Below are 25778 nucleotides of genomic sequence, written 5' to 3'. Positions count from 1 at the left end.
ATTCTGACTGGTTTTATTGCACTTACAATTATATTATAAATTATTATACGATATACTTCTATATACTATTATACTAGGTATATACTTCCTATTATACTGTAGAAATGCCTATATTTGATCAAATCTAGAGTAATTCACAACATACAAGTGTTCAGAACAGCGGCACCTCCCATAATCATATGGTGGTTTTGGGACGTTAAACCCCATATATTATTATTATTATTATTGCTCAGAACAGCTGCCAAGACTTCTCTAGTACTATTAGCTGGGCTTCACATCATTAGAGTGTACTAACTTCATGTGCCGCTAACTTGACGATGGAAAAAAACAGCTTAAATGAAGGAGACAAAGTGAAGTCACAAAAGTGGATATAAGTAAAGAGAAAGAGAGAGAAAGCAAGACCAGGTAAAACAATGGGTAGGGAGTGAAACGAATGACAGGACAAGGCATGAAGAAAGCAGTGCAAGCACCAAGAGGGGGCTGGCACCGAAGTCCCACTATGTGCCTTTGGCTTCATTAAGTGTTTCTTTTTTCTGTGAAAGTATTGCAAAACAGAGTGCGTGTGCACTGACACCAGCATATTGCTTCTGAAATGAAAAGTTTGCCGGATCGTCGCTAATCTCCCACGGAAAGCCGGCCGCATTAGAGACTTTAGACTGCACTGCTCCCGAAAATCAAGGTTTTTCCAAGGACAGGGAAAAATTCCAGGACTTTCAAGGGTATTGAAAATGCACTTCTTGAATTCAAGGGTTTATCAAGGGCTTCAAGGAGCTGTACTTACCATGCACAACTTCCCATTTGTCATCCGTTCTCACAACGCTCATTTGTTTTACTTGTGTTACAATGAACAAAACGCAGAGAAAAAAAAAAAATTCAAAGATTGTGCATCTTGAAAATATTACACCACACCTTTTTTTTTTTACAAAGCATGTTCTTTATTGTGGTGAAAATATACCTGTTATGCACTTAACACATCAGAAATGATGACGTCAAGGACTCGTTTACAAAACATGACTAGATATACAACAATACAATATGAACAACCAACACAGCATCTTTATACAAAAGTTGTCTATTAGCCACAGCACAGTGTCTGGTACTTGCCCCACCATAAATTACATGCAATTTGCAGCACAGTCAGTGTAATATTTTTCACCTGAACTAAAAATGAAAATTGAGAATCAATCAGGTTCTGCATCAGTCCATACACATTATCCAATCTGTAAAGAATATTAGATATTAGATGGAGGCATGATATGTGCATATGATCCCTGGTGACAATATATGCTAAACTGATTAAGAGTGGTATCCAGGACAGAGAGGTAATGCTCGGTTAGTGTACAGCTTGCATTATAGTACAGGTTTCAGAGGCTGATACTACACCATATTTGCATGAGTGTAACACAATATTTCGTTTTTTCCCCAATTTTGCACCGCAGGCTGAATCAACAAGCAAGAAAAATTTATGAAAAAAACCACCCTCTTGCACCCTTGGCAGAGTACGAATATGCATGTATGGGAAGAAGCGTGTACAGGTGTGTAGGCAAACGTGAGACAGTAACAGAAGGGTAAACATAACAGAATGGTAAAAGGAAGTAACAAATACAAGGTGATCTAATGTAGTGTAGCAAGGTTTTTGACCGGGCTAGTTGGTGAAGAATCATTATAGCTTACAGCACATTCTGACACACAGACGAAGAAGAGACAAATGAGGACAAGCACTTGTCTTCGTGTGTCTCTTCTTCATCTGTGTGTCAGAGTGCGCTCTAAGCTATAATGTAACTAATGTAGTGTTCCTGTATATGCTCCCTTATACTTTATATACAAGAACACTAGCCCAATGACTTTATTCACTAATGCAATGTTCGTGTGAGATTTCATAAACTCTAACATAGATTAGGTCTCTCGAGGTAATGAATCGTCTTGGTATTGAACTCCCTAGCAGTGCAACAGGCGACTCGTTGCTGATTTCGCCTGTTATGGGGCACATTTCTCTACCAGAAAAGTATTCTACACTATTCTTTTAAGCTCACAGCTACTCTAACAATACACATCCTCTGCCTGTGTTAAAAGAGAAACACATTTCTTCGCTCTCAGTCATCAGAAGTCACCCTTCCCATTATACTCATGCATACGAGGGTTGTTCGATAAGCAATGTAAATTTCTGCAGAATGACCCCACAATAACCTCTATAGTATGAAGGTGAATAGGAACATGCATTGCAGTAATCCACACCAATGTTAAGAAAATGTATTTTAAACAAGCGTGTCAGTACTTGTCAAAAGGATAGATGGAGACAGAACTCCTGTGGTGGTGAGAATTTTTTTTTCATAAGAAATGGATGGCTGTACAGATTAAAACCGAGTTTGGTAAAATATTACGGGGCCTCTGTACTAGTGTCAATGACCACACAGAGGCCCTAAATGAATTTAAGTGTGACTGGACATCATCCATCCCCAGGGCACCCAGCTGAGACTACATACATGAGGAATTCTTTTTTTTAAAAATGCATTGTACTGCGATAAAAGTCTGCTAATAGAAGCCACACAATATAGCAAAAACTGGAAATCTAAGTAGGTGTGGAGTAAACAATGTTAATAAAAAACTGGAAATGAAAAGACTAAGCACATGGTAGGCTCCGTGATTGTTGATCATAAACCCCAAGTGCATACGATATGACACTTCAAAAGAGTGTCACTGCTTGAGCGTAATCCACAAAGCTTTAAGTGTCAATGCCCGACTGTGAATGAGGTTTGGATACACCGTTACACACACAGTGGTCAGCACCTGATAAAAATGTGACAACGGTGCATTCTGTTTCGTCAGCTGGAAAGATAATGACCATTCTTTGGTATTCTTAAAAGGCCGTCCATCATCATCATATCTGTGTCCACTGCAGGATGAAGGACTAAACCTCCCGTCTCACACGAGCTGATTCCATCTACGTCGGTAAACGTCCTAATTTCCTCACACCACACAATTCTCTGCCATCCTCCACTGTGCTTCCCTTCCCTTGGCACCAAACCTGTCATCCTAAAAGACTACTGGTTTGTCTGCCCTATGCATTTCATGCCCTACCCAGCTCCATCTTTTCGTAATGTCAACTCGAATACTGGCTACCCCTATCCGATTCACATTGATCGCTTTCTGTCTCTTAATGTTACGTCCAACATTTCATGCTCCATCACTCACTGCAGGGCCCTTAATTCAAGTCTCTGTGTTAATCTCCAAACTTCTGTCCCATAAGTTAGAACCAGTGGAATGATCATCTTTATCAACTATTAATAGCGGAGACAAGTGACAAATACAGAATTCCACGCAACCCTCCTGAACTGCACAGCAGAAGAGTTGCAAACAAATCAGCTGAGATCGTAGTAAAAAGAAGTCCTCTTTCCTAAAGACAATGCTTAAGCTTGCACATTTGCAGCTGCAATAGCAAAATTGTATTTAATTCAAAATGACACTGCCACATAACTTTTTATTTTCTGCTGATTCTGCTTAAGAAAGATGTTTTTAGAAGACAAGGTCATTGGTAATACCTTGAGACTGATTTTCCAAGAGATTGAAACATGGAAAACTACTGGACCAAGACTGGAGATCCAAAGAGTAGTAAAAGTAGTACTATTAAGTAGTAAAAATAAATTTACTGAAGGGAATATGATTTCTTCACCTTTCTTTTTTACATTACTTATTGAACACCCATCGCACACAACAAAAACTAGTAATGAAGTACGTATGAACTGACCTGTTTTTGTCTGTGCACATTTATTGCAACAATTACTGCACTTTTAAAGCTGTGTTAATGCAGGAGTGCAGCTTGCATAAACGCTATGTCATACCAGGCAAGACAACTTAAGGTCCACCATACGAACACAAAACAAAACTAATGAATGTAAAAAAAACAAAAACAAAAACAAACAGGATGCGCCAGTCACATAGCAAGCAAGGTCTTGCTACTTCGTTGTCTTACACACTATGCATGCAGTCTACTTTGGGATGTAATGAAGTGACACGACTAGGCACCTGAATAATTCATTTTGCCCTGCTGTGTTCTTTTACTGTATCACTTTTTCTACACCTGTCTGCCATTCTGGGATACTACAAAACACAGTTACGCTCAAGGAATGTGTACAGTTAACACTAAACATACACACGACAATGTCTACACAACTCCTTCTTTCCTGCCTTTTGTTCAAACACACTGAAACTGAGTTCCAAACATTATACCACACTTGCTTGTGCATACACAAGGCTGCAACTTATCATAGGATTTAAAAGAGTATATTGTCTTGATCACATGCAAAGAGGTGATAGTCACTTTGATAGTCTTTTCAGTTGTAGTTCTTTTTAGAGCCCATAGAGCCATCCACTATGGAATACAGCTCTGTCAGGAAACAAGCATCAGGGTACTCTTGCAGAAAAAGCTCAACATATACGATGTACCACCATAATCGGAATACATGTAACATAACTTCAAACGAGCAAAACGCACAGACAGCAAAATTTATATGTACTAGTAGCAATAAATTCCAACTTGTATGTTAGTCAATGCAAGGACATCACAAGAATCTGAACAGATCCAATCGCTGTAAGGTTGCCCAATTACTAGTACGTTACACATGTTGCATACGCAGAGCACAAGGCAAGCTGAAACCTTGAGCACTTAGCACAGACTCTTATAATGTCTAATTATATAATACACATCATTTAATGTCTCTGGCTTTCTAGTATACTAGGTTATATAGTTTTATGACAGAGGAAGTCTAATTATTGAGATTAGCACGACCATCACACTGGCAGCTGGGTATGTCTTGACATCTTAATATAAGAGAAACATAAATGGAACATATTTTGCAGCGAGCAAACAATGATGTCACTTCCAATTACAGACAGCCACAGTGAAGGAAGAAATCAACAATTTACAACCTGCACATAGTCACCATCTTTCACAAGCTGAAATTACAGAAGTGAGATTTCATCCCACACTGTCTCGATAGGGACAATTTCAACAAAGATGCTGGCTCAGCAAGCTTACTTGTGACAATGCTATTGTGCAAATACTGAAATAAACAAGAAAACTAAAGCGGCAGAACTTAAAACTTGCTTTTTATGGAAGCTTTTTGGTTTGGTCCCTTCTGTGCTTCAATGCTGTGACCTTGAAAGAGCAGTTCTGCAAGTACACATCAACATGAAATTTGTATGACAGACTGGCACATGCACTTGATAGTATTCATTTCATGCTGGCTGGTCTGCTATGGCTTGTCACAAGCATTTGTCTCTGCCAAAGGCCAGCAAGCACAGGCTGAAACTTCCTGTCTTTCAGAAGCACACCTGTGGCAAAGGCACATTTGCACATACCAGTTTGCGAAAGCCCTTTTGTTGTTCTGTTGCATGGCACGAGGGAAGCTGGCCCCTGAGTGCATTTGGAGAGGTATATGCAAAGTGGAACATAGAAAATTGAGGATTTCCGTGCTCAAGGCCTCGTGTGCAGAATGCACACAAAAGTAGCATTTTTTTTGTTTGTCCTCCGACAAATGTTAACTCTAAAGCCTCCTGCACATGTCCCACCTAATTTTCACTGTGGTATGCTTACTACAGTCATCAAATTGTTCTAATGCCCCCCTGCCATTGATAAGGCAAACTGAAGAGAACATCGCTAGTTTTCTTGCCCTCCCCCGTGACTTGCATTCACAGTAATGGACCCTGCCGCCTCTCCTATCTAGAGACTGCTCAAATACTGAGGATGCCTAGAGTACACAAACACAGACACAGACTGCATCATAAAACCACAACTAGACGTCAACACAAGTGCACTAGCACAGCAACCACTACAATACCCTTTCCCAGAGTAAAGGGTTCACACAGGACACTTAATGTAGCAAGACTGACACCTACACATAATTTTATGCCATAAAACTACATTTGCACTAAGGTACCACTGTCACACAATTATAGTATCAACAGGATCCACCAAGATTGACACCCAGTTTGATACACCTCTGTTAACCTTGTTGGCGATTGCTGCATGCACGTCAAACTACAGGCACACAGAATTACTGCTCACAACACAACACCTCAAAATGAAATGCGTCAGCGCACCATCATATTCTAGCACAGCTCACATAGCAACTTCTTTGTGGTTGATTTCAATGGGAGGAAAGAGCTCACACTATTTTGACAGAATGTCTTGAGTCAATATTTCATTACAGCCCAGCCTAGTCTAACACAAATCCAAGCAAGCAAAACTTGTACCATACACAATGCAGTTATGGCAAGCATAGTAGCAAAAAAAAACTGTGGTAAATTTCCTGAGGAAGGAAGCAAAGAGAGAAACTGGGCTACAGCAAGGAAAGGTTTGGAAAAATTACAATTCCAGAAAACAATAACAACCGAACACGCTATTAAAAAAAAGTGTGGGAACAATATAAAGGTGCTATGCATTAAAAGGAACCTTGCCTTTCAGGATGGAGGCACAACCAGGGCCATTTTACCAAGAGTTCCAGTGTACTTTAGAAAAGCTGATTGAGAAACACAAGCACATTCAGCCTCGCACATGTTTCTGATTCAACAGAAATCATTTGACTTATTTGGATGGCCAAAAAAGCTAAATGTAGCATGTGTATGGCTAGAACAGAGTACACCAACAAGGGAAGTCTTTTCCAAGTCATATTTTTTCCACATCAGCTATAATGTTCATGTTTGCTATTAAGTACGTACTTGACTTCATGGAGGCAAGACCATACAGCATTCTGAAGTTCTTATTGTGCTATTGCGACAAATTGCATTTCTGGGTATTGTGGCCACTTTTAAATATTTGTTCACCAATTTTTTTTTTCTTTTTTCACCATCAATGAAGCCAGAGCATGCTGCTCAGCTGAATATTGCTTGCATAAAAGTGGAATAGCAGAAGCTTGCACTGCAAAGCGCTCTGAACACCACAGGCAACTAGATTAGCTTCACTCAGTGTGCTCGGCTGTCTTAACCACTACATCAGCACTGCCATTGTGGCTAAGAAAGGTGTGGAGGTTCTTTCAGAAATTTGTAAGCTTCACTATTCATCAACTGCACTATTTATAAGATGCAATTCATCAACTGTGTTTCTGAGTACTGCCACTTGTTCCATGTAGTGTTTTTCCATTTTTCAGTGTAAGACACTATTTCACAATCCAACAGTTGATCTTCATGGCTGCGCTTACAAGTCATTTTGCTTGTTTGCAATTGTGCAATTCAATACATAAGAGTAAGCAGTTGTATGAGCTCAGTGACTCTGTTAAGTCCATCAATGTTTTAACACTCAGTGACATTGCAATTTCCGTTTCCACCATGCAAAACTTCCTCACTAAATGTACTGTACTATAGAGTCTGCCAGTGGGATTCGTGCTGCAAATGGCTGCCACTAGCAGTGTATTTAGTCTTCACACAAGACCACCCATGAATAAATGTACCTGGTGGCAACACTTTGATTTTAGTGGCATACATAGTTCACTGCAAAGTGTCTATACATAAATATGATTCCTTATATTCTACTATAAGATAATGAAAAGACTGCACTGTCTGTAAGACACTAATTTTTTCAAAATTACGTGGCACAGCGTAATTACAATTGTCCTCATGATAAACTGCACTCTCCATGTCTAATTCAGCACCATAGGCAACATCCAACATTATAACACACCAAAACTAAAATTCGGATGCATTTCCTAAAAATGCAAGATGGGATAAAATCTTACACCATAGGTTTTTGATCCATAATTAGTGATCATTAAAGAGCATAAAAATGAGGTAATATTTTGGTGTTGGCATTTGAAGCAGTGCAATTTTTTTCTTCTTCTAGTAATCGCTAGAGTTGAGTGCCACAAACACACGATAATTAATATACCAGGTGCTACTAGGCCCCTGCAATTCTTGCAAATAGGTTACATTACTTGGCAGACATTAGCAGCAAGAAAGATTTCACTGTTAATTTTATTAACTACTCATTTCATGCACATATCGTAATTCCAATGTTGAAATTTGAAATTGAAATTTGAAATTGAAATATTAAGACTAGCACCACTCTCTAAGATTCTTCAAAATCTGAAAAAAAAAAAAAGGCCTCGGCATTGCAGTCAAGACAATCTCTAACTGTATGAGGCATAACTCTTAGAAACTGTTAACTGGAACACCTATGTATTTCATAGCAAATTTTGAGGTTGCATGTCTCAGAAACACAGGTCATAGGATTACTACTAAGCAGACAGACATGGCTTAATGACTTCTCAGCTTTTATTTTATAACTACAGAATGTGCAGCAGGTGAGCAAAGAAAAGGTTAATCAGCACATATTTGATATTTTGCAATTTTATTAGGCAAAATTTTAATGCTGTTAATGTCCACCTAGTCACATAGCCAATCTGCAAAAATGGCAGTGGCAATTTCTTTAAAAAAATGTTCTGCATCAAAAGAAACACCTGATATGACTGAATAATTTTAGGATGGGAACATTTTAACAAATATACAGCTGAGCAACTTTAACAATATGTATATTCAATTTTCCCACAGAGGACACCTTGAATGAGCACTAATTTGAAAATTAACACCAGAAAAATTTCAGATACACAATTTTCTACAACAGTTTTAAGTGTAGGTCACTCTAAGGCCTAATTTACTACATGTACAACAAATAACGCCATACGACATGGTGTATATCTGAATAAAAGTGGAAATAATTTATTTAAGTGGAAATGATAAGAATCAAATACCTAGACGACCTTCAACCAACAACTATCGTAGGTGAGAAGAAGGTAAAGAGCCAGACTTTTTCTAGTTACAAGCTACAAGTTTTATAAAGCGCTAAACTTGTCTAGTTGGTTTGCACTAGCTTGCACAAGTACACTGTACAGCCTCACAAAGCTAAGGGTAGTTGTAGTGGGAATGTTTCTGCCTAAATAAAGGTTTTAAAGAGGCCTAGAATAGTCTAGTATGTAGGAGGACTGAGGCCTTAGTAATGCTGCTACATAGCAATGAGGCAAGACCAGTATGGCAGTCGTCATGGTACTTGCTACACAAATACATTTGTTGAAAGTACGAGCACACATCAAGCATAATAGACGTTCATCCTTCTCCCTTTCATGACACCAACAGACAAGAATGGCTATCATTGCACATGCAAGTTAACTTGCATACACGTTAAACATTATTTCCAATTAGCAAGTTCTTGTCTTTAAAAAAAAAGAAGAAAATGCCAACATTACTCGTGTAAATATGGCACTTATAAAAGCACTAAAACCACATTACTAACCTTCTTGACATAAATTAGCAACTGTTACAAAGGGCTGTGGTACTTTGAGTGCTGAGTGGACTCCCACTGGTGGCAAAGCTTTGCCAGAACACTGCAGCGTCTTCATCAAAATCCTGTCTCTGGGACCCATACATCTGTCAGGTCAAGCTTTAGCTATAGCACAACTGTAAACTTTGCATTTAACTGTTGTAAATGGCGTATGTATGCATACCCCTCCATATCACAACTTTTCCAGTGATCACCTGCTTATGCACTGCAGGAAATTCCAATTTACAAGGTATGTTTTTTCTATAATGTTTTTTTTTTTTTTAGTTTTTCTCCCTTGACAATACCTATGTGCACACTGCAGAGCAGGCACACTCACAAGTTACCAATGTGGTGTTTTCTTTCTACACCTTTTACTTTTTGAATTCCATGGTACAGAAACGAGTTGGAAACAAGAAAATTGACCCTAGCAAATATATGCTGCTGGATGGTCAAGATCCAATGTTCAGAAATGGTATCAATGCACTTTCGCTCGTGATACAATTTGTACACTGGCAGACCCAGAACCCGCTTAAATCCTTTACAGCGGCTTTTCCTGAGCCGCCGGCTACTCATAAAGGCTACTTGTGAAAAATATGAACAGAAAATATTTTTCCAAAAGAACAAAATGAGCATAGATAATGGAGATACAATGGGCCTGTTACTACAAATTTTGAAAGGTGGCACTGAAAATCAAAAGAAACGTGCACCTAAAGCTTTGCAATGTGATGCCTGCTTTTAAGACTGGCCCTGGCCACACAAGCAATTTGCAATGCGTAGGTTCAGTGACTGTAAACCACCCTTATGGTGTCACTATGACACAGGTCATGGTTATAATTGAACAACCCTGGAGGAACTTGCCAAGTGGAATACTCTTGGAGTAGAACAGATAGGCATACTACTGTATTCGCATGCTACACCCCAGTACTTAATATCTCACACACCGGAAAATATGGCTGCTTGACGCTTGATAAAACATTTCCTTATGCATATAAAAGGTAAAACAGATCACAGGAAGATCCTCGACATCTCGGTATATTCCAGCCCACATGAGTTATAAACTCTTCTTCACTTTGCTTTATCAATTACTTTTTCTAAGCGCACACTGTAACAGAAGACAGCTCAGAATGCCATTAGCAATGGGGGCATTAGGTGATATACTGAAAGGGCCAACAGTTTCTAAAACAAAGATAGACACAATGAGCTCATGTTCTAAGAAAACAAACTGCCTATACAGGGGTGCTATCGTGGAGCGATGCATTTTCCGATGCTAATGCTTTTCGTGCTTGGCCAGCGGTCAGAGCAGCTGTTTGTCTGCATTATCAATGTGATCAGCCAGCCACGAGTGGGGGATGATAATACTAGCATAGAATAAAGCATAAGGCATCGCTCTACATAGCACCCCAGTCCAAATCCAAAACTTCTGCATACTGTGTGCAATGCTGGTGGTTCAACTACAACAGTGGCTCTTTCTCCTTTCAAATGATTCCTGAAGAGATGTGCAGGATTATGCATCCTAGATTCTCAAAGGTGACAACCAGTGTCATTCCAGACCATGGCAACAAATGTGGAACTCCCGAATGGATTGAGGGCATTGGGTGCACTGCGGACAATCGCAAGGGCATACTGGCGGATGGTACATAACGGCACCAGCAGAACCAGGATTGCATAATCTTCACTATGACACAAGCTAAGAAAAGGTAAGAGTACTGAGAATGGGTAATATCTGCCGACATTTTCATAAAAAGTACAGCCTAACAATCTCATGGTGTAGCATCTATATTTACACACCAATCTTTATTCAAACAAAAAGGAGAATGCGTCCACTGCTGTAGCTGAATTGGTAGCACATTGCACGTGATTTCAATACAGCTTTAAAAATATGACCAGCGGTGTAACAATAATATAAATTAAATTTATCTCTCACACAGATCACAAGGCCCCTCTATGTTTTTCCAGGTTTTAGCGACAGCCGGCCTCTTAGGTATGCACCAATAGTGCAGCCACCACCAACCAATGAGTTACAAGCTGCCTGAGGCAGAATGAGCATGGGAGGTGTAATGCAGTTCACAAAAAACCTTTAGGCTAAGTGGAGCATATTCACATCCTCGGTTGACAAAGACAACTATGCTTCAGACCAAAGTTGCACTGAATCAGGCTAGTCATATAACTTTGGACCCACTGTGCTAGCCTGGCAGACTGCTGGCTACCGTGCCCATGCAAACGTTACAACCACAGTGTGATGTTCAAGAAGATAAACACAAGCATAACAGCAAGCAGTATGTGCCACTGCAGACACACAGAAAAACACACACACAGGCACACGCACCACAAAAATACAGTAGACAGTCCTCAACAGGCGCACCTGTCTAGATAGTGCACAGATGGTCATCTGGAAGCACCAGAGGGTTCTTTCAGGGCATCTGCAGTCATCTGTTCAATTTCTGAGATCAGCTGTTCTGTTTCCATGTCAAAGCCTCCAATCTGGACACTGCAGCAAATGATAATGATAGTTCGACACAAATCATTCAATGACCTAAAGAGTATACCCCCGCCCTGAAACCTATACCTCATTTTCAACTGAGTGTCACTGTTCATCCTAAACAGAAATGAATTAAAAATGTGATGTTGAAAACAGCAATTAATATTTTGGCACAGGTACCAGCACAGGCAAAATTGTTAATCGAGGTACTAGATGGCTATGTGCCCGAAACATCCTGCCAATTGCAAAAAAGTGGTCGCTGTCAAGCAAATTCAAATATTATATATGAGCATATGATAGAAAAACTCTTACTAAAATAAAGAAAAAGATCACAAAGGCAAGACACGAACCTGCCAAAGCAGCTACGTGGGCACACTGATAATTCATAAGAATAGCTAAAAAAAAAAGTGAACTGGATACAGACATAAAATGACGTGCGTATTACATGTGTCTTTTTTTATGTCTGTGTCTACCAGTACTCACTTTCTTAGCTGTTATTTCAACGGCTGGCCACAGACACTGCCAACTTCCTTTTCAAGTTTGAGTGATTAATCACTAACTAAATTCCAGGGTCCGAAGTGCCCACATCCCTACCTGCTATGACACATCGCAGTAATGAGCTTTGCATTAATTTTGATACCTCAGGGTTCATTATCATGCAACTAAATCTAATTATTATAGAAGCACTGTTGCGTTTTGCCCTCATCAAAATAAGGCCACCACAGCAGAGAATGAAACCACTATCCCCTGCCCTAAAGCCTGTGCATAGAGCCAATGTTAGAAAGAACATATGCAGTGTTATTCTTTTCACACACTTACACCCTAACCACAGGCAGGACTGCTGGAATGCAGTGTTAATGTACCTTGAGAGGTCACCATCCCATTCGAGGTCATTTTCATTGGACAGTGGAGTCGAATGGTTGCTACACGTGTCCGCCCCAGGGACATACACGAAGTCATCGTCGGCAGCAGACGCACATTGCTGTGGTGGTGTTAACCCTTTAGTAAGCAGGAAAGAAAAAAGAAGGAACACGAACAGGTTCCAGACTTACACAATCAATGCATGTGCACCAAGTCATGCAAGCTTCCATCCCTATAATTAATTTACAGGACACATAAGAGCCCTTTGGCAGTCACAAGCATTTATCCAATTTACAGTTCCCATCAGGAACCCTTCCACATGTTATGGATGCCACTTAGAATGAGCTCTGTGAACAAATGCATAGCAAGCGATTTTTTTTCTTTTACAAAATGTTCTTCATTCATAAGGTATGGCATATTCAGTGTACAGCCTCCAGTCAGCTTCACATAGTCAGCAACCACATCAAGTACAGTTTCCCCTAGGGTCCTCTTCACTGCCTTTTTTTTTCTTCAATGCTCTGTTCTAAGGATGTTTGCAGCCTGTCCAAACACTTATTACACACCTTCTCTGAGCTCTGATATCACCATCTGATTCACTAAGCTTACATCAGTCCTCCTTAAAACACAAATGAAGAGCATCCTCAGTGCTCCACTCTGCAAAAAATGTACAAATTTCCTCAAGAGTGCTGCTAAAAAAAAGCACTATTCTTGTACACAGATGCTGTGAAGTGCAATAATTAATATAGTTTATCGCACTAAGCGTGTAACTATTTGGTACAGATTCTTATTACCATAAAAATAGGAAATGCTATTGTAATGTAACGGAACAGACTAGGCCAACAGTCGGAAAGCAGCCATTAATCGGGTTTATTCACACAGAATGCGATATGTTGGCTTCACCGCAATATCAAAGATGTGCGTTGCGGTGAAGCATTAAAGACTAGTGTGAATACGATGTGTACGGTTTCTGCGAGCAACCGGTGCAAAAATATCATTCCAAACAGCAAACGTAACAGAAAACCTGCAGCCTAACCATTAAAAAAAATGTTGAAAATGAGAATCTTCTGTTTGCTATTGCCCATGTTGCTTACGTGTACAGTACAATCTGTCATCGGCCTAACTTGGTATGGGTAATGCTTCATTGCATTCAATAATTATTAACTGTTATTAGGTGCACAAATAATTCCAAAATGCATACGTCACATGCAGCAGCAAGTATACACACTCAAATAATGGACGACGACCTACTTCACAGACTATCAGGAGGCTTACCGCATTACATATTCCCTATTCCTGTGAAGCATATTTGAGATAGACCAAGATGGCGGTCTGATGCTTGCCAAGAGGAAGGACGTAACAAGGGCAAGGGTTCTCAAAGTGGATTCCACAAAGGACATTTTAGGGTTTGGCGAGTTCTTGGGACTAATGCAAGCCCATCCCCCCTTGGCCCCCAATAAACTGAACAATTTACACATTTTGAGAAAAAAAAATGTGTATTGCATTATAGATTTAAAGAAGCCACTGCCTGCTACTTCCACACTTTGGTTGTCTGTAAGCAGTGAGAGACCCACGTGGCAGCGTCACTCAAGACTTGCCACAATTGTGTGATTTGCAGTCGGTGGCCAAGCTAAGCACCTTTAATTCATGCCTGCGAGCACACGTTGTAAAACATAAGTGGGAATAAATTAGGAAGTTTTGCAAGCTGGAAGCGAGTTGTCAGTCACTTGCTGCTGCTGACTGTGCCCCTTTAGGTGGCAGTTGTCAGCCTGTTCCCTCCCTATTTCCTCGGTGTCTTCGTATTTTATATGTATCCAAACCAAATAATAATAATAGTAATAATAATAATAATAATAATAATAATAATAATAATAATAATAATAATAATAATAATAATAATAATTGCTGCTGCCTTATGACGATATTGGTTGTTCAAACAGAATTTTATAACGGCCACATGAGTGAATGGTCATGCATTATTTGTGGCTTATGATGCTCTGGTGATGGCATGACCTAGTTTCTATGCATGGTGGTTTGCCACAGCACTACAACAGCATGCATGGTGGTTTGACACAGCACTACAACAGCATGCAACAAGTGCTTCAATGCACACGAATGGCACAGCTCCATGCCGGTTGCAGACTACACGGATGCCTTTGCGTTAGGATGAGTATATTATGGAACATTCAACAGTGTGATAACATACTACAGTAGAACCCCGCTGATACGTTTTTGAAGGGACCGTAGGAAATAAACGTAAGAGACGGGAAACGTAAGAGCCGAAAAACAGGAAAAACGGCAAAATATTTAGTGGTACAGAATTTTATTTCAATTCTTATGAGCAGCTCGAAAATTGGCGCGCTCAGCCGCGATCTAGTCGATGGATAGAAACGCGGAGCTTAGGACGGCCTCATCCACAGAAATGTAATCAACGTATGTGATTTTTTTAACACCAACAGCTGTAGGCATGAAAGAACTAAGCACACGCAATCACGACCGGCGCGGCGAGTCCGACCGCGAACCGCACGCACGACCATGCGAGCTCCAACCAGCTCGAACTCCTCCCGTTCTCCGACAAATAACGATGATGATGAGTCTACGCCAACGCGATGGCAGAAGTGAATGCCAATCTCGAAGGCCTTGCTTTCGCAAGCAATTGCGTCATACACGCCTTGTTTGTGCAATGCAAATCTCAGAGGCTATGCTTTTGCCAATAGTAAATGCCAATCTCGAAGGCCTTGCTTTCGCGAGCAGTTACGTCATAGACGCCATCTTTGCAATTCGAATCTCGAAGGCCATGCTTTTGTTTGCATCAATTGAAAGATTCTGTTGCTTGCCCCTCTCATGCGGCTAATATTACGGTCAAACGAGGCCAAGCTGCGTGAAAATGCACCATGGCCGCTCTCTTTGGTAGTCACTCGGTCGGCTCCGGGCACACTTCGCGACGTATCATACGGGAACGGTCCGACAGTTATGACTTAACAGCGGGGTTCCCAATACATTGTATCCTATGGGAGCTATGCCGGGACCGGCGGAAAACGACGTAACAGCCGGGAAAACGCAGCAGTGAGGAACGTAACAGCGGGGTTCTACTGTAGCAACATTTTTCAAAAAATAAATAAGATTTTTCACGTCCAACGCTTCATTTGCACGAAGATACCATTTAGAGCATGCGGGACCTATGAAGCAGAAGCTGTATAGTTGGTGTGCACAACATTACGACGCAAGCAGTGGCGCAAAAAGAAAAAAATTATACTATACCACTTGTCTTTCTGTAATTGTGAGTTCTTCATCAAGGGCAATTACCTTTGGGACTAAAGACAACATGCCAAACTGTCAATGATGGAGGCCATACACCTACAGACACACTGGCGCTAATACTTTTTAGATCCATAGACTCTTGTGCTTTAATGAGAAAAAGCACATCGGTAGAAAGAGGGAGAGGGGAGAATTTCCGGGAGAATCTGGAAAGGTGTTGGGTAGTTTGGTGCCCAACTAAAAACGCTTTGAACCTGAAACGGTTCAATGCTGTGCAAGACTGCAAACACTGTGAACTTTGGCAAAGTTGCACAAGATGCACTCAGATGGGTGCAACAAGTGAAGACAGATGGAATCCTAGCAAAATGGCACAATTGGACCGCCACTGTAGTACTCTGAAATATAATGGTGTCATGTACAGTAAGGTGGAAAGCTACAGTCGGATAAAACTTAAAGGGGCCCTGCAACACTTTTCCAAGTAGCCATGGAATGGCTTCACTAGAGGAGCTTATTGCCTCATGAATCGACTGCCCCAAAAATTTTTAGAATCCGTCCAGTACAAGTGGAGTTACAAAGATTTGTCGCATGCTTTAATTGCTTTGTCTATACTCTTGTCACGACGAAAGCGCTGGAAGCTAAGCGGGGAGGGATGGCAAGGGGGAAGAAGGTACGTCATGTGTGCCTCGTGACCTTGAGCCCCTTTTCTTTTTTTTTTCTTTAAACGCGCACACCAGCAAGTGGCGGCCTTTCGCGGCAGCCGCAGTAACTACCGTGCGCGCAGTGTTCAAATCATCCAATGGCATGAAACTTGAGTCAATGATGCAGTGATTTCGAGTAAATAGCATCATTTGTCGAGAGAAGAGGAAGTGATTTTTAGCTGACTTTGAGAATTTATTGTACCTAATTACCAGGCCGCGTGCTGTGCTATAATGTTTGGCTCGCGTGTTCTCGGCTACCGATCGGCAGCGTTTTCTGATCATGCTGAAAAAGTGTTGCAGGGCCCATTTAAAGGAGTACTGACACGATTTTGAAGTGCAGCAAAACGGACGTTTTTGGTTTCCTTGGCATGTAGTGTTAACACTCTCCCCACAACGCATCCGGGAAACACGTATAAATATTTAAGTTTGATTTTAAAGTTTTCATCTCCCAGCATCTGCAAGGCAGCTTCACCGCATGGAGAGCCCTATGACGTTTCAAGTCAGCTCACTTGGTTGGCGAAGTCTGGGTTCTGCGTGCAGCCTAAATCATAGAAATCGCTGTCGGAGGCACTGGACGACAGTTCACTCATCATGAACCACGTTCGACTGACAGCAAAGGACAGCAGGTGCATATTTCGTGGGTTGCAGTCTGCCTGTGACGTCACGGGCAGACTTGACACGTCACTATGAAGCCGCCCTCTCGAAACCGAAACCGAAACTGCTGGTTGAAAGAAGCGGTATTAAAAATATATGCAATGCATCCCCAGGCACCACGACACTCTTTTTAGGGTTCTCTACACCCGTGCTTTCATTTAGAGCAACAACCCGAAAAATTTTAAAATTCAGGTCAGTACTCCTTTAAGAAGAAATCAGGAGAGGCCCTGTGCAGATGGCCGAAGCCTGGCAGCCAAATGCCTCTGTGACTAAAGAAGTAGTCGCTCTCATGCACTCTGCTATGTTCTCGAAAGGTAGAGTCACCGGCTGTCTGTGGTGTTTCTTAACCAATAAAAATGTTGTCGATGGCAAGCAAGCAAAGCATCTCAATGGGAAGATGACAAAGAAAAGATAGATGGAATGCACAGAAAATCTGTCTAAAAAAAGAAATAGAGGATGAGCTTTGTGAAGATGATGAATTATGAGCTAAAGCCAACTATTTCCGAGGGTCATGTTAGACGGGCTTCACAGCAGCTACCTTCCCCTACCACTTAGTCCAGACAAGATCCCCTATTGAAATTAATAAGAGAGCTGTAACTGAATCAACAAAAGTCACGCTTAAACTATGTCAAAAGATTAAGAGAGCAGAATGGCAACAGAGTAGAAGAGATTTATTTTATATTGCAATAGCGATTATATGGCGTACGATGTTGAAATAAAAGTGATAACACCCCTCTTTTCGTTGTTGAGCAGACTACTGTGTGAACATGTGCTCTTTTACACATTCTTGTCTTTTTTTCCCCCCTTGTAGTTATTTTTATTTGTTCTAAACTGTCAATATTTCTCTCTGTGATCTCTGTATTTTCTTGCTAGTATTTTCACCTGTATATTATCGTGTGTGTTTTACCGGACCCATTGTTTCCTGTGCTTCACATGCTGTAAAGATTGTTCAACACGAATTGTTTTCACAGATTGCTCACTATTTTCTTTTGTACAATCCACTCCTGCCTATGGCTAGTAAAACAAGTTGGCAGTATTAAATAAATAAAATAAAATAAAATATAGATGCTCCAGGCACATATTTGCCGTCATACATAGTGTGAACTGCTGTTGAACAAGCGGTGTACACCATTTGGGCATCTTACATCACATAGACACAGCATTTTGTCGAACTTGCAGTTAGAGCGAGTTTCGCGGGCGAGCAAAGCACGTGTAGCAGTATGTGATAACGAAACTGCCACTGAGACAATACTGTGCCAGCGGAGCACAGCCCAGCGAAACTGAACTTTTGGACCACCCATGTCGTTTCTAAGGGTGACGTCAAAGGAGTTCTTTTTTTTCCATGAATAAAACAGAAATGCACAAGCTGCAGTTTATTCAGTCTTGTAATGCACTGCAATTACCTTTTTTTATTATGGGTAGATTGAGTGCTAGCCATTAAATGTACTGAGGGCCTACTGTGTCACTGGGCAAGAATGTCCCACTGGTGGCACGAATCGTGTCCTACATTTACCTTGATTGCTTGATTGCTGAAGCATAGCTTTGCATAATATTGACATTTTAGACACTCTCAAGCGCTAGCATTTCACCCTGACCTAAACTGTAATTTTGCCTTTAGTGTTCCTTTAATGATCGAATGTGTAAATGACACTGAGTGAGGGCAGACAGACACACACTGTGTCTGTGTCTCTTTTCTTTCTCCGTCCTCGTTCAGTCAACCTTACAAATTCTTTACATGAATTCTAACCAACTAGCCTTCCAATGTGTCAGAAACGAAATGTGAGAGAAACAAAGGCCAGAAACAAAGTGTGCCAGGAAACTAAACATGGGAGAGAGTAATCTTGTACAATTGTAAATCTTGCCTTACCAACTTCATTCTCCCACTCCAAGTCAAGTGAAGAGTGGGGGCTGCTATTCAGTCGTTCTCGCTCCTTCTCCCAAGCCTTTGCTTGAAACTGGGGACCTGCAAGCCGGTTTGTGGCACTCAGTTGCACTGTAAATAATGGTAGCCTCAAAATGCAGTGCAAGCCTAGAGTGCCAATTGACGAACATGCATACACACAAATAAAGTGGGAAAAATTAATTCCGTGCACTATGTGAACAGCATTCATAGTGAACAATGAACAGCCTTCGCACAACCGATGAGCTAAGGCAAATAATTAATAAAACGCATTAAAGGATTAAGGTGATAATCAGTTAATCAAATTAATCAACGATTATTCACTTACACTGAGCTCCCTATTAATATCATGTTCGTGATGCTTATCCAGCTGAATTTGACCTGTGACTGTGCTAGGGCCATATTCTGAAACAGTAATTTTCAACGACGTGGCCACTCTGCATGACAGAATCTCGTTTGTCCAACGATCGAAGTGACTACTTGCCCGCCTTTCCTCAACCGGCCAATCAGGGCACATTGCAAGTGATATCTTCGAAAGTGATTGCCTCCGAGTGGGCCCTGTAGTAGTAAAGCTCTCAGTCAAAATATGCCTGCAGAGTTTAAATTTGAAACTCCCAGAAATTGACTTGCATTTCAAGATTATGCATCTGCCTCACTAGTGTGTTGCTCACATAAAGTACAATGCAGGTGAAGGAGAAGAGCAGAGCTAACATCTTCACTTGTAATAAGGGCATTTATATAAAGCCAATAGAAAGGAATTATCACTAGCCACACTTTGCTGCAAATAGGACAAAAAGTGCTAGAGACCACAAGCTGCCTTACTGGGTGATGGCAGCTTCTTTGCTGCTTTCGAGTCAATGATTCTGAGTGTTTAATGCGAAAGTGCATTCTTGCTGCTCTGAAAAAAATTGATGCGAATGGTACAGGAGTCCTGTTCCACCCCTGTATGCTAAAACAATTTAGAATAGAGCCTGGCCATATAGGAAACCTACAGAATCTGTCACAGTTATGAATGATCTCACCACAGTTGCTTCAAGAATTTCTTGCTGCAAAAAATGTTCGTTCAAAGCTGTCAAGTATAAGTGAAGTTATTGCACAAGCCACATGCCTTCTCTCTCCTTTTGTAACTACAAATGCATGGGAAGCGACACAGGGTTGTGGGAAAGGGGTGATATGCTATCAAAAGTTAGGTCGCTACATGTCATGGCCTTAGACACCTTATTTTCCATTGTTTTTCTTTGAATATCAAGTTCAGATGTGATGGCAATCATGAAAGCAGCCATAGCTGTCAAGCCAGTTTGCTATGCAGTTGGGCCCACTTGCTGCGTAGCTGGTGGTGACATTGCAGAGGAAAGAGCAAGCGATTTCTGGCTCTTGTTTAATGAAATTGTAAATTCTCTGCTGCATGCATTGAAATAATATTTGGCTCACATGCTGATAGGAGCCTTGAACACAAATCAGCAGTATATTCTAAATATGTTCAGAACTTGTCTCACAAATCACTGGTCGCTCACGAAAAGGGCTGGTATTGCAAAACAAGCTAGAAGAAAGAAAGTGATGTCCTACATGGGTGAAACTAGACAAAAACAAGAGGCAACAGGAGATGAGCTATGCATCAGGGGAATTAATTAGGTATCCTGAATTTTTCTTCTTCTGTGATTGCTGTAGGTCAGCTAAACTTAATTTTCTTTACTTATACAGGTATCTAAACAGAACTTTGCACACCTATATCCTGCACGCTTGGCTGTGCAATGAAACCCCGAAAATAATATCGTACAACTTTTGTCATGGATTCATTTTATGGTGTGACATGTCCATCAGAAGCATACATAGCAGCAGCAATAACATGTCTAAGTTTACAGGCAAACAACAGGTAGTTACTCATGTATGTAACATAAATGAGGATATGGAAAAATTGTCCCTGAGGAAGCGCTTTCTTAGAATACTAAACATTGACAAATAAATGTATTGCTATTTGATTGTTAAACCAGCACTCCAATAGCAGCAGCAATTACGACAGCCAGACATCACTCATTATACGAGGATGATTTACACAGGCTACTCACAGCTGGGTAGGTGTCCTTGGCACCGCAGCTTTGCAGCATTCAGGATTTCCTCTTCCCCCGCACTGCAGCATTATGAAGAACAAATAAGCAAAATTTTCTTCTCTAAAACATGCAAACTTTTTAATACACCAACGCACAGTGCCCAAGCATTGTGATCAGCGCCTGTCCAATTGTCTTCTTTGGAGAGCTTTGATCGCATGACAACCCTTTGGCCTGCAGATATTGGAGGCGCCTCAACAGTGTCTGGCAGTGCTTTGGCTTCCTCTTCAAGTTCCAAAGCATCTTCTTGGTGAAAGGCCAGCTGCAAGGCACAACAAAATCATTGTGGATGCTAGCTCTGTCAACAGAGGGTTAGTAATCTGTCAGTTATGTACAACTATGAATTTAATATGGCAGCATAGAGTTACTGAGACTGCTGCTCATATGAAATTCTAGCAAATATTGCAAAGTGCACAATTGGCGTGAACTAAAATTAGCAGTGCATAGAACAGCCAAGTACTGTAAAACAGGGGCACAGCCAGACATTTTTTTTCAAGGGGGGGGGGGAGTGTTCAATCATACCTTATGTATGGTCGTGTGTACATTTGTATGCATGCATGTATATATGCACAAGCCAGATTTCAAGGGGGAAGGGGGGCTGTTGAACAATCCTGCTGTAAAATGACGTAGCCCCTGTAGGGTTACGTAATGCATTCCGAGTGGCATAGTAAACAGCAGTGCAAAGTAGAGGGTCAAAGAACATGCAGTTCAGTGCCCCAAGCATCATAAGAAGAAAAGCCTGTTTTGCTAGAGGTACTGCTATTGGCCTCAAATAAACAGTGGAGCACATGGCCAGAATCCTTAAGTACCTCCTTTAATGGTCATGAAGCTTTGTCATCTTGACATTAGAAAGCTTGACTGTGCGGTGGCATCACTGATTGTAAAAGGGTACCCTTGTCCTTGCTCCTTAGATGCGTTCATCAGATGAACTAACCAAACTTGCCAAATTTGCCACTGGAATGCGCGTCTTGCATGTCACGATGACTTTATAATGGTTTCACTTTCAGTTGAATCAATGGGAACACTGATACATTTAACTTCCCTGTTTAGACACGAGCTATTCAGATGTGGAATTCGCTTTCTAACTGCACTGTCGTGCAAATGGATAAAGATAAATTTAGGCAAGCCCTGATCCTGCAGTTTTAATCATAACAAATATGTTCATCTGTACATATATCATTATTACGTTGTAATGTGTCACGCAAACATTTTTTTTCCTTTGTGCGAGGATTGTGCCATTCTGTATGCTACCATGAACTGCTTTTTTTTTTTATACACGGTGCATTTAGGGTTTATGTTGCTTTTATCTTAATTTTGGCACTGCATTGCAAGCAGACTTTAGTAGCTTATGTATTGTTGTTTGTTTATGTGCTCGAGCTTTGTGCATTTCTTGCTGTTCCTTTTCTTAAGCGTGAGCAATGCGCTGGTTTTTTTGTTACCATGAGCTTTATTTTCCATTATTTTTCTGACTATTCTTAGCATTGCTTTTCCATAGTTTTATTTGTAATACTGTACTGCAAGCCCATTACTATTGTAAGCAATTCTGACTCTCATGTCGTTTTCGTTTTTGTTTTTTTTTGTCATTTGTTCGACGATGCCACCCTTAGTCAATGCTCCCCATGGGGCCTGTAAAGGACCTTATAAAATAAAAAAAATTTTAAAGTAGTGTGTTGGTGTGCAATCATTTTCATGAGACTTTACATGCTCACTGAATTTCTCAATGCACAGAGAAGCTCAAGTGATCCTCAGCAGATGGATGGGAAATGCCGAGACTTCTCACATACTGCACTGCTCAGACTACAGAAGGATCAACAAAATGGTGTCACTGTCTACTTCGCTCAGTGATGCCGAATGGCGTAAGATGTAAACACAGGATATCAATGCCACAGCGATAAACTGGGAGTTTTTTATTACACTCTCTAGATATATGCATGCGTGAAAAGCACATTCATAGCAATCAGAGTATCACACAAGGCAGTGTTGATGATGCAGTGCCGAAAAGCAAAGCTATATGCCAACACGATTTTGCGATTGAGTGCACTGAACTCTACTGGTTCGCGCATGTTGGAGAGGACCAAACAACACAATAGACAAATCAAAATGTATACAACTTTGCCGACGCTGCCATTTAGACTTCATCCCATTTTATGTGTCGTTCTATACCATGGGTTCTCAAAATGGGTTCCGTGAAGGGCATTTTAGGGTTCCACGAGTGGTCTGAACGAATACGACCCACTCTCATGTTACCCCCATTAGCACTTGATTTATGATTTACAACAAAAAAACTTGCAAGAAATTTTGCATTTAATGAAGCCATCGCATGTCGCATCCGCATATTGGGTGTCTGCAGGTAGCAAGAGACCCAAACCACAGCGTCACTAGAGACTCATCTAGCGCGCGCCACGAAATTTGTGTGATTTGCAGACCTGTGGTGACAGAGTGCACGGGGGGCTGGCAATTCATGCTCATGAGCGCACTTCATAACACATGCTCGGCAGGCCCGTAGCCAGGGGGGTGCCCTAGGCCCCCCCCCCCCGCGAAATTTTGGTGATGTGTTTTTACCAAAAATAAATAACGAAAATAGGTGTTTTTCTCAAAAAGTCAAGGTTTTCAGCAAGTGTCCCCCCCCCCCCCCGAAAAAAATTCCTGGCTACGGGCCTGGTGCTCGGGGATCAATTCGGCAAATCTGCAAGTCAAGATATCGAAGATGTTGGCTGTTCAAACGACATTAACGGGCATGACGGGTGCTTCGTGGTTCATGGCACATCTTCGTTCACGTGGCTCAATTTTTATGCACGCTGACTTACCACTACACAACGTCTGTTTAAAAAGAAAACTCGCAACAAACGCTATGATAAGCACAAGAGGCATCACTTTGTGCCAGCTGTTGGCTAAAAGAGCATTTAGGCTTAGCCTTACGACCGGTGTATCAATGGCCATTTCACAGTGCGACTGGCATGCTTTCTTTTTTGTTATGCAATAGATAAAACAGGCTTTTGTATGTCCAGCGCTTCGTTTGCATGAACACATTGCTCATAGCGCACTGAAGCACGCACCCCCCCCCCCTTGCAGCAAGGGCAAGGTTGGGGGTGGGGGGGAATCCCTAGCCTATCTATGTATTATCGCAATTTCCATATCAACAGCGATGGCCTTCAAGATTAAAGATAATAGGCCCATGAAGCGGTGTTAATACTCTGGTTGCACGCATAGAGAAGCTTCATAACCCTGCCCCCCTGCTCATTCAGATTTTCCTTGTGCTAAAGGTACATGAAAAATTTATGGAAGGTATGAGAATTTCTGTTCTATACTTCTGTTCTATACTTCTGTTCGACGTGAGTGCTTAAAGGGACATTAAAGGCAAATAGTAACAATTTATGCCAAAGTGAAAGGTCAATGTGTGAGAACGTCAATATTATCAACAACAGTGCTCTACTAATCGAGAAATGAAGGTAAATGTAGGACACGATGTGCGCCATGAGTGGGACATTTCGAAAATGATCCCGATGACGTCAAGTGTCCCGAGTACAATTAACCACTAGTAATTGAACAAGTTGCGATAAAAAAAAACATCCGTGCATCACAAGACGTAATAAAATGCTGCTCATTCGTTTCTGTTTGATTCATGGAAAAAAGAACCTCTTGGCATTACCATAGGGAACGGCGAGAGTGGTTCAAAAGTTACGTTTTTGCTGAGCTGCGCGTCTCAGTGGTAGTTTCGGTATTGCGTACTGCTGCGTGTGCTTGGCTCTCACTATTTTCGCACTGTTGATATTCTACTGCTGCTGCTGGCCAAGCTAAGCTCCGTTACAGAGAACTATACAGTTTCGAAGTGGCCCGTGGCTGCGTCTTAGAAAGGTTGATGGCCGCTGATGCGCAAGAAACCGTAGCGTTGGCGGCCGGGCAGTAAAGGCGGGCAACGTTGGGCACGGCAACTGCTTCGTCAGAAGGCCCGTACAGGCGGGTGATTTCAAGTGCGCTAACGCGATGCGGACCACTAAAACGTGATTTTCTTTCAAAATAAGCATTTCCTAGGCACGAAACAAGCACTACGAGATTTCTGGAACGCTATTTCAACAATCAACGTCGACTTAACATTTGCCTTTAGTGTTCCGTTAAGGCTTCCAGACCTATACTAGCTCAAAAAAGTCGACACCTTACTGCTGAAACAAAGCAAAACACAATTAAGGCACACTAGCCTGGCACTTTAGAGCTTTAAAATTTTGTTGCTGTTGCTGCTACTGCGCAAACATTATGTCAACAGCAAAGTGAACATTTGCCTGGGCATATTATATGTGGTAACAACCACATTCTGCAGTATTATTATATTTATCTACTCAGCCTTCGGGAACAACTTCAAGCCCTAGCATATTCACAAGTCACTTCGCTACAATTCTGGGTTGCTTTTCGGAGTCACATTGATAATAAACTATTTCTCTAAGATAGTGAGACTCGCTATAAGTGCAGGTTTTGTTTGTAAAACTGGGATAATGATGCCTTTGCTGCCCATGTCATGCTGACA

At 41.2% G+C, this 25778-nt stretch overlaps 1 protein-coding gene across 4 annotated transcripts in view; it reads right to left on the bottom strand.

Annotated features, from left to right (window-relative positions):
* Window positions 1–910: 910 nt before the first annotated feature.
* Window positions 911–25778, bottom strand: part of LOC119398588 (uncharacterized) — a 44176-nt gene continuing 19308 nt past the window's right edge. For 2 of the 4 annotated variants that reach the window (XM_037665425.1, XM_037665433.1), the window contains exons 6-10: window positions 21358–21521; window positions 21221–21282; window positions 19122–19247; window positions 12650–12785; window positions 911–11795 (exon numbers count right to left, since the gene is read on the bottom strand). In XM_037665425.1, the coding sequence (XP_037521353.1) occupies window positions 11693–11795; window positions 12650–12785; window positions 19122–19247; window positions 21221–21282; window positions 21358–21521 (591 nt within the window). In that variant the 3' untranslated portion in view covers window positions 911–11692. The remainder of the gene's footprint in view (window positions 11796–12649; window positions 12786–19121; window positions 19248–21220; window positions 21283–21357; window positions 21522–25778) is intronic. The other 2 variants (XM_049416573.1, XM_037665439.1) reach the window with 2 other exon arrangements.

Source organism: Rhipicephalus sanguineus, chromosome 1 (assembly GCF_013339695.2).
Source record: "Rhipicephalus sanguineus isolate Rsan-2018 chromosome 1, BIME_Rsan_1.4, whole genome shotgun sequence".
Lineage (NCBI taxonomy): Eukaryota > Metazoa > Arthropoda > Arachnida > Ixodida > Ixodidae > Rhipicephalus > Rhipicephalus sanguineus.
This window is presented reverse-complemented; position numbering and strand designations above follow the sequence as displayed.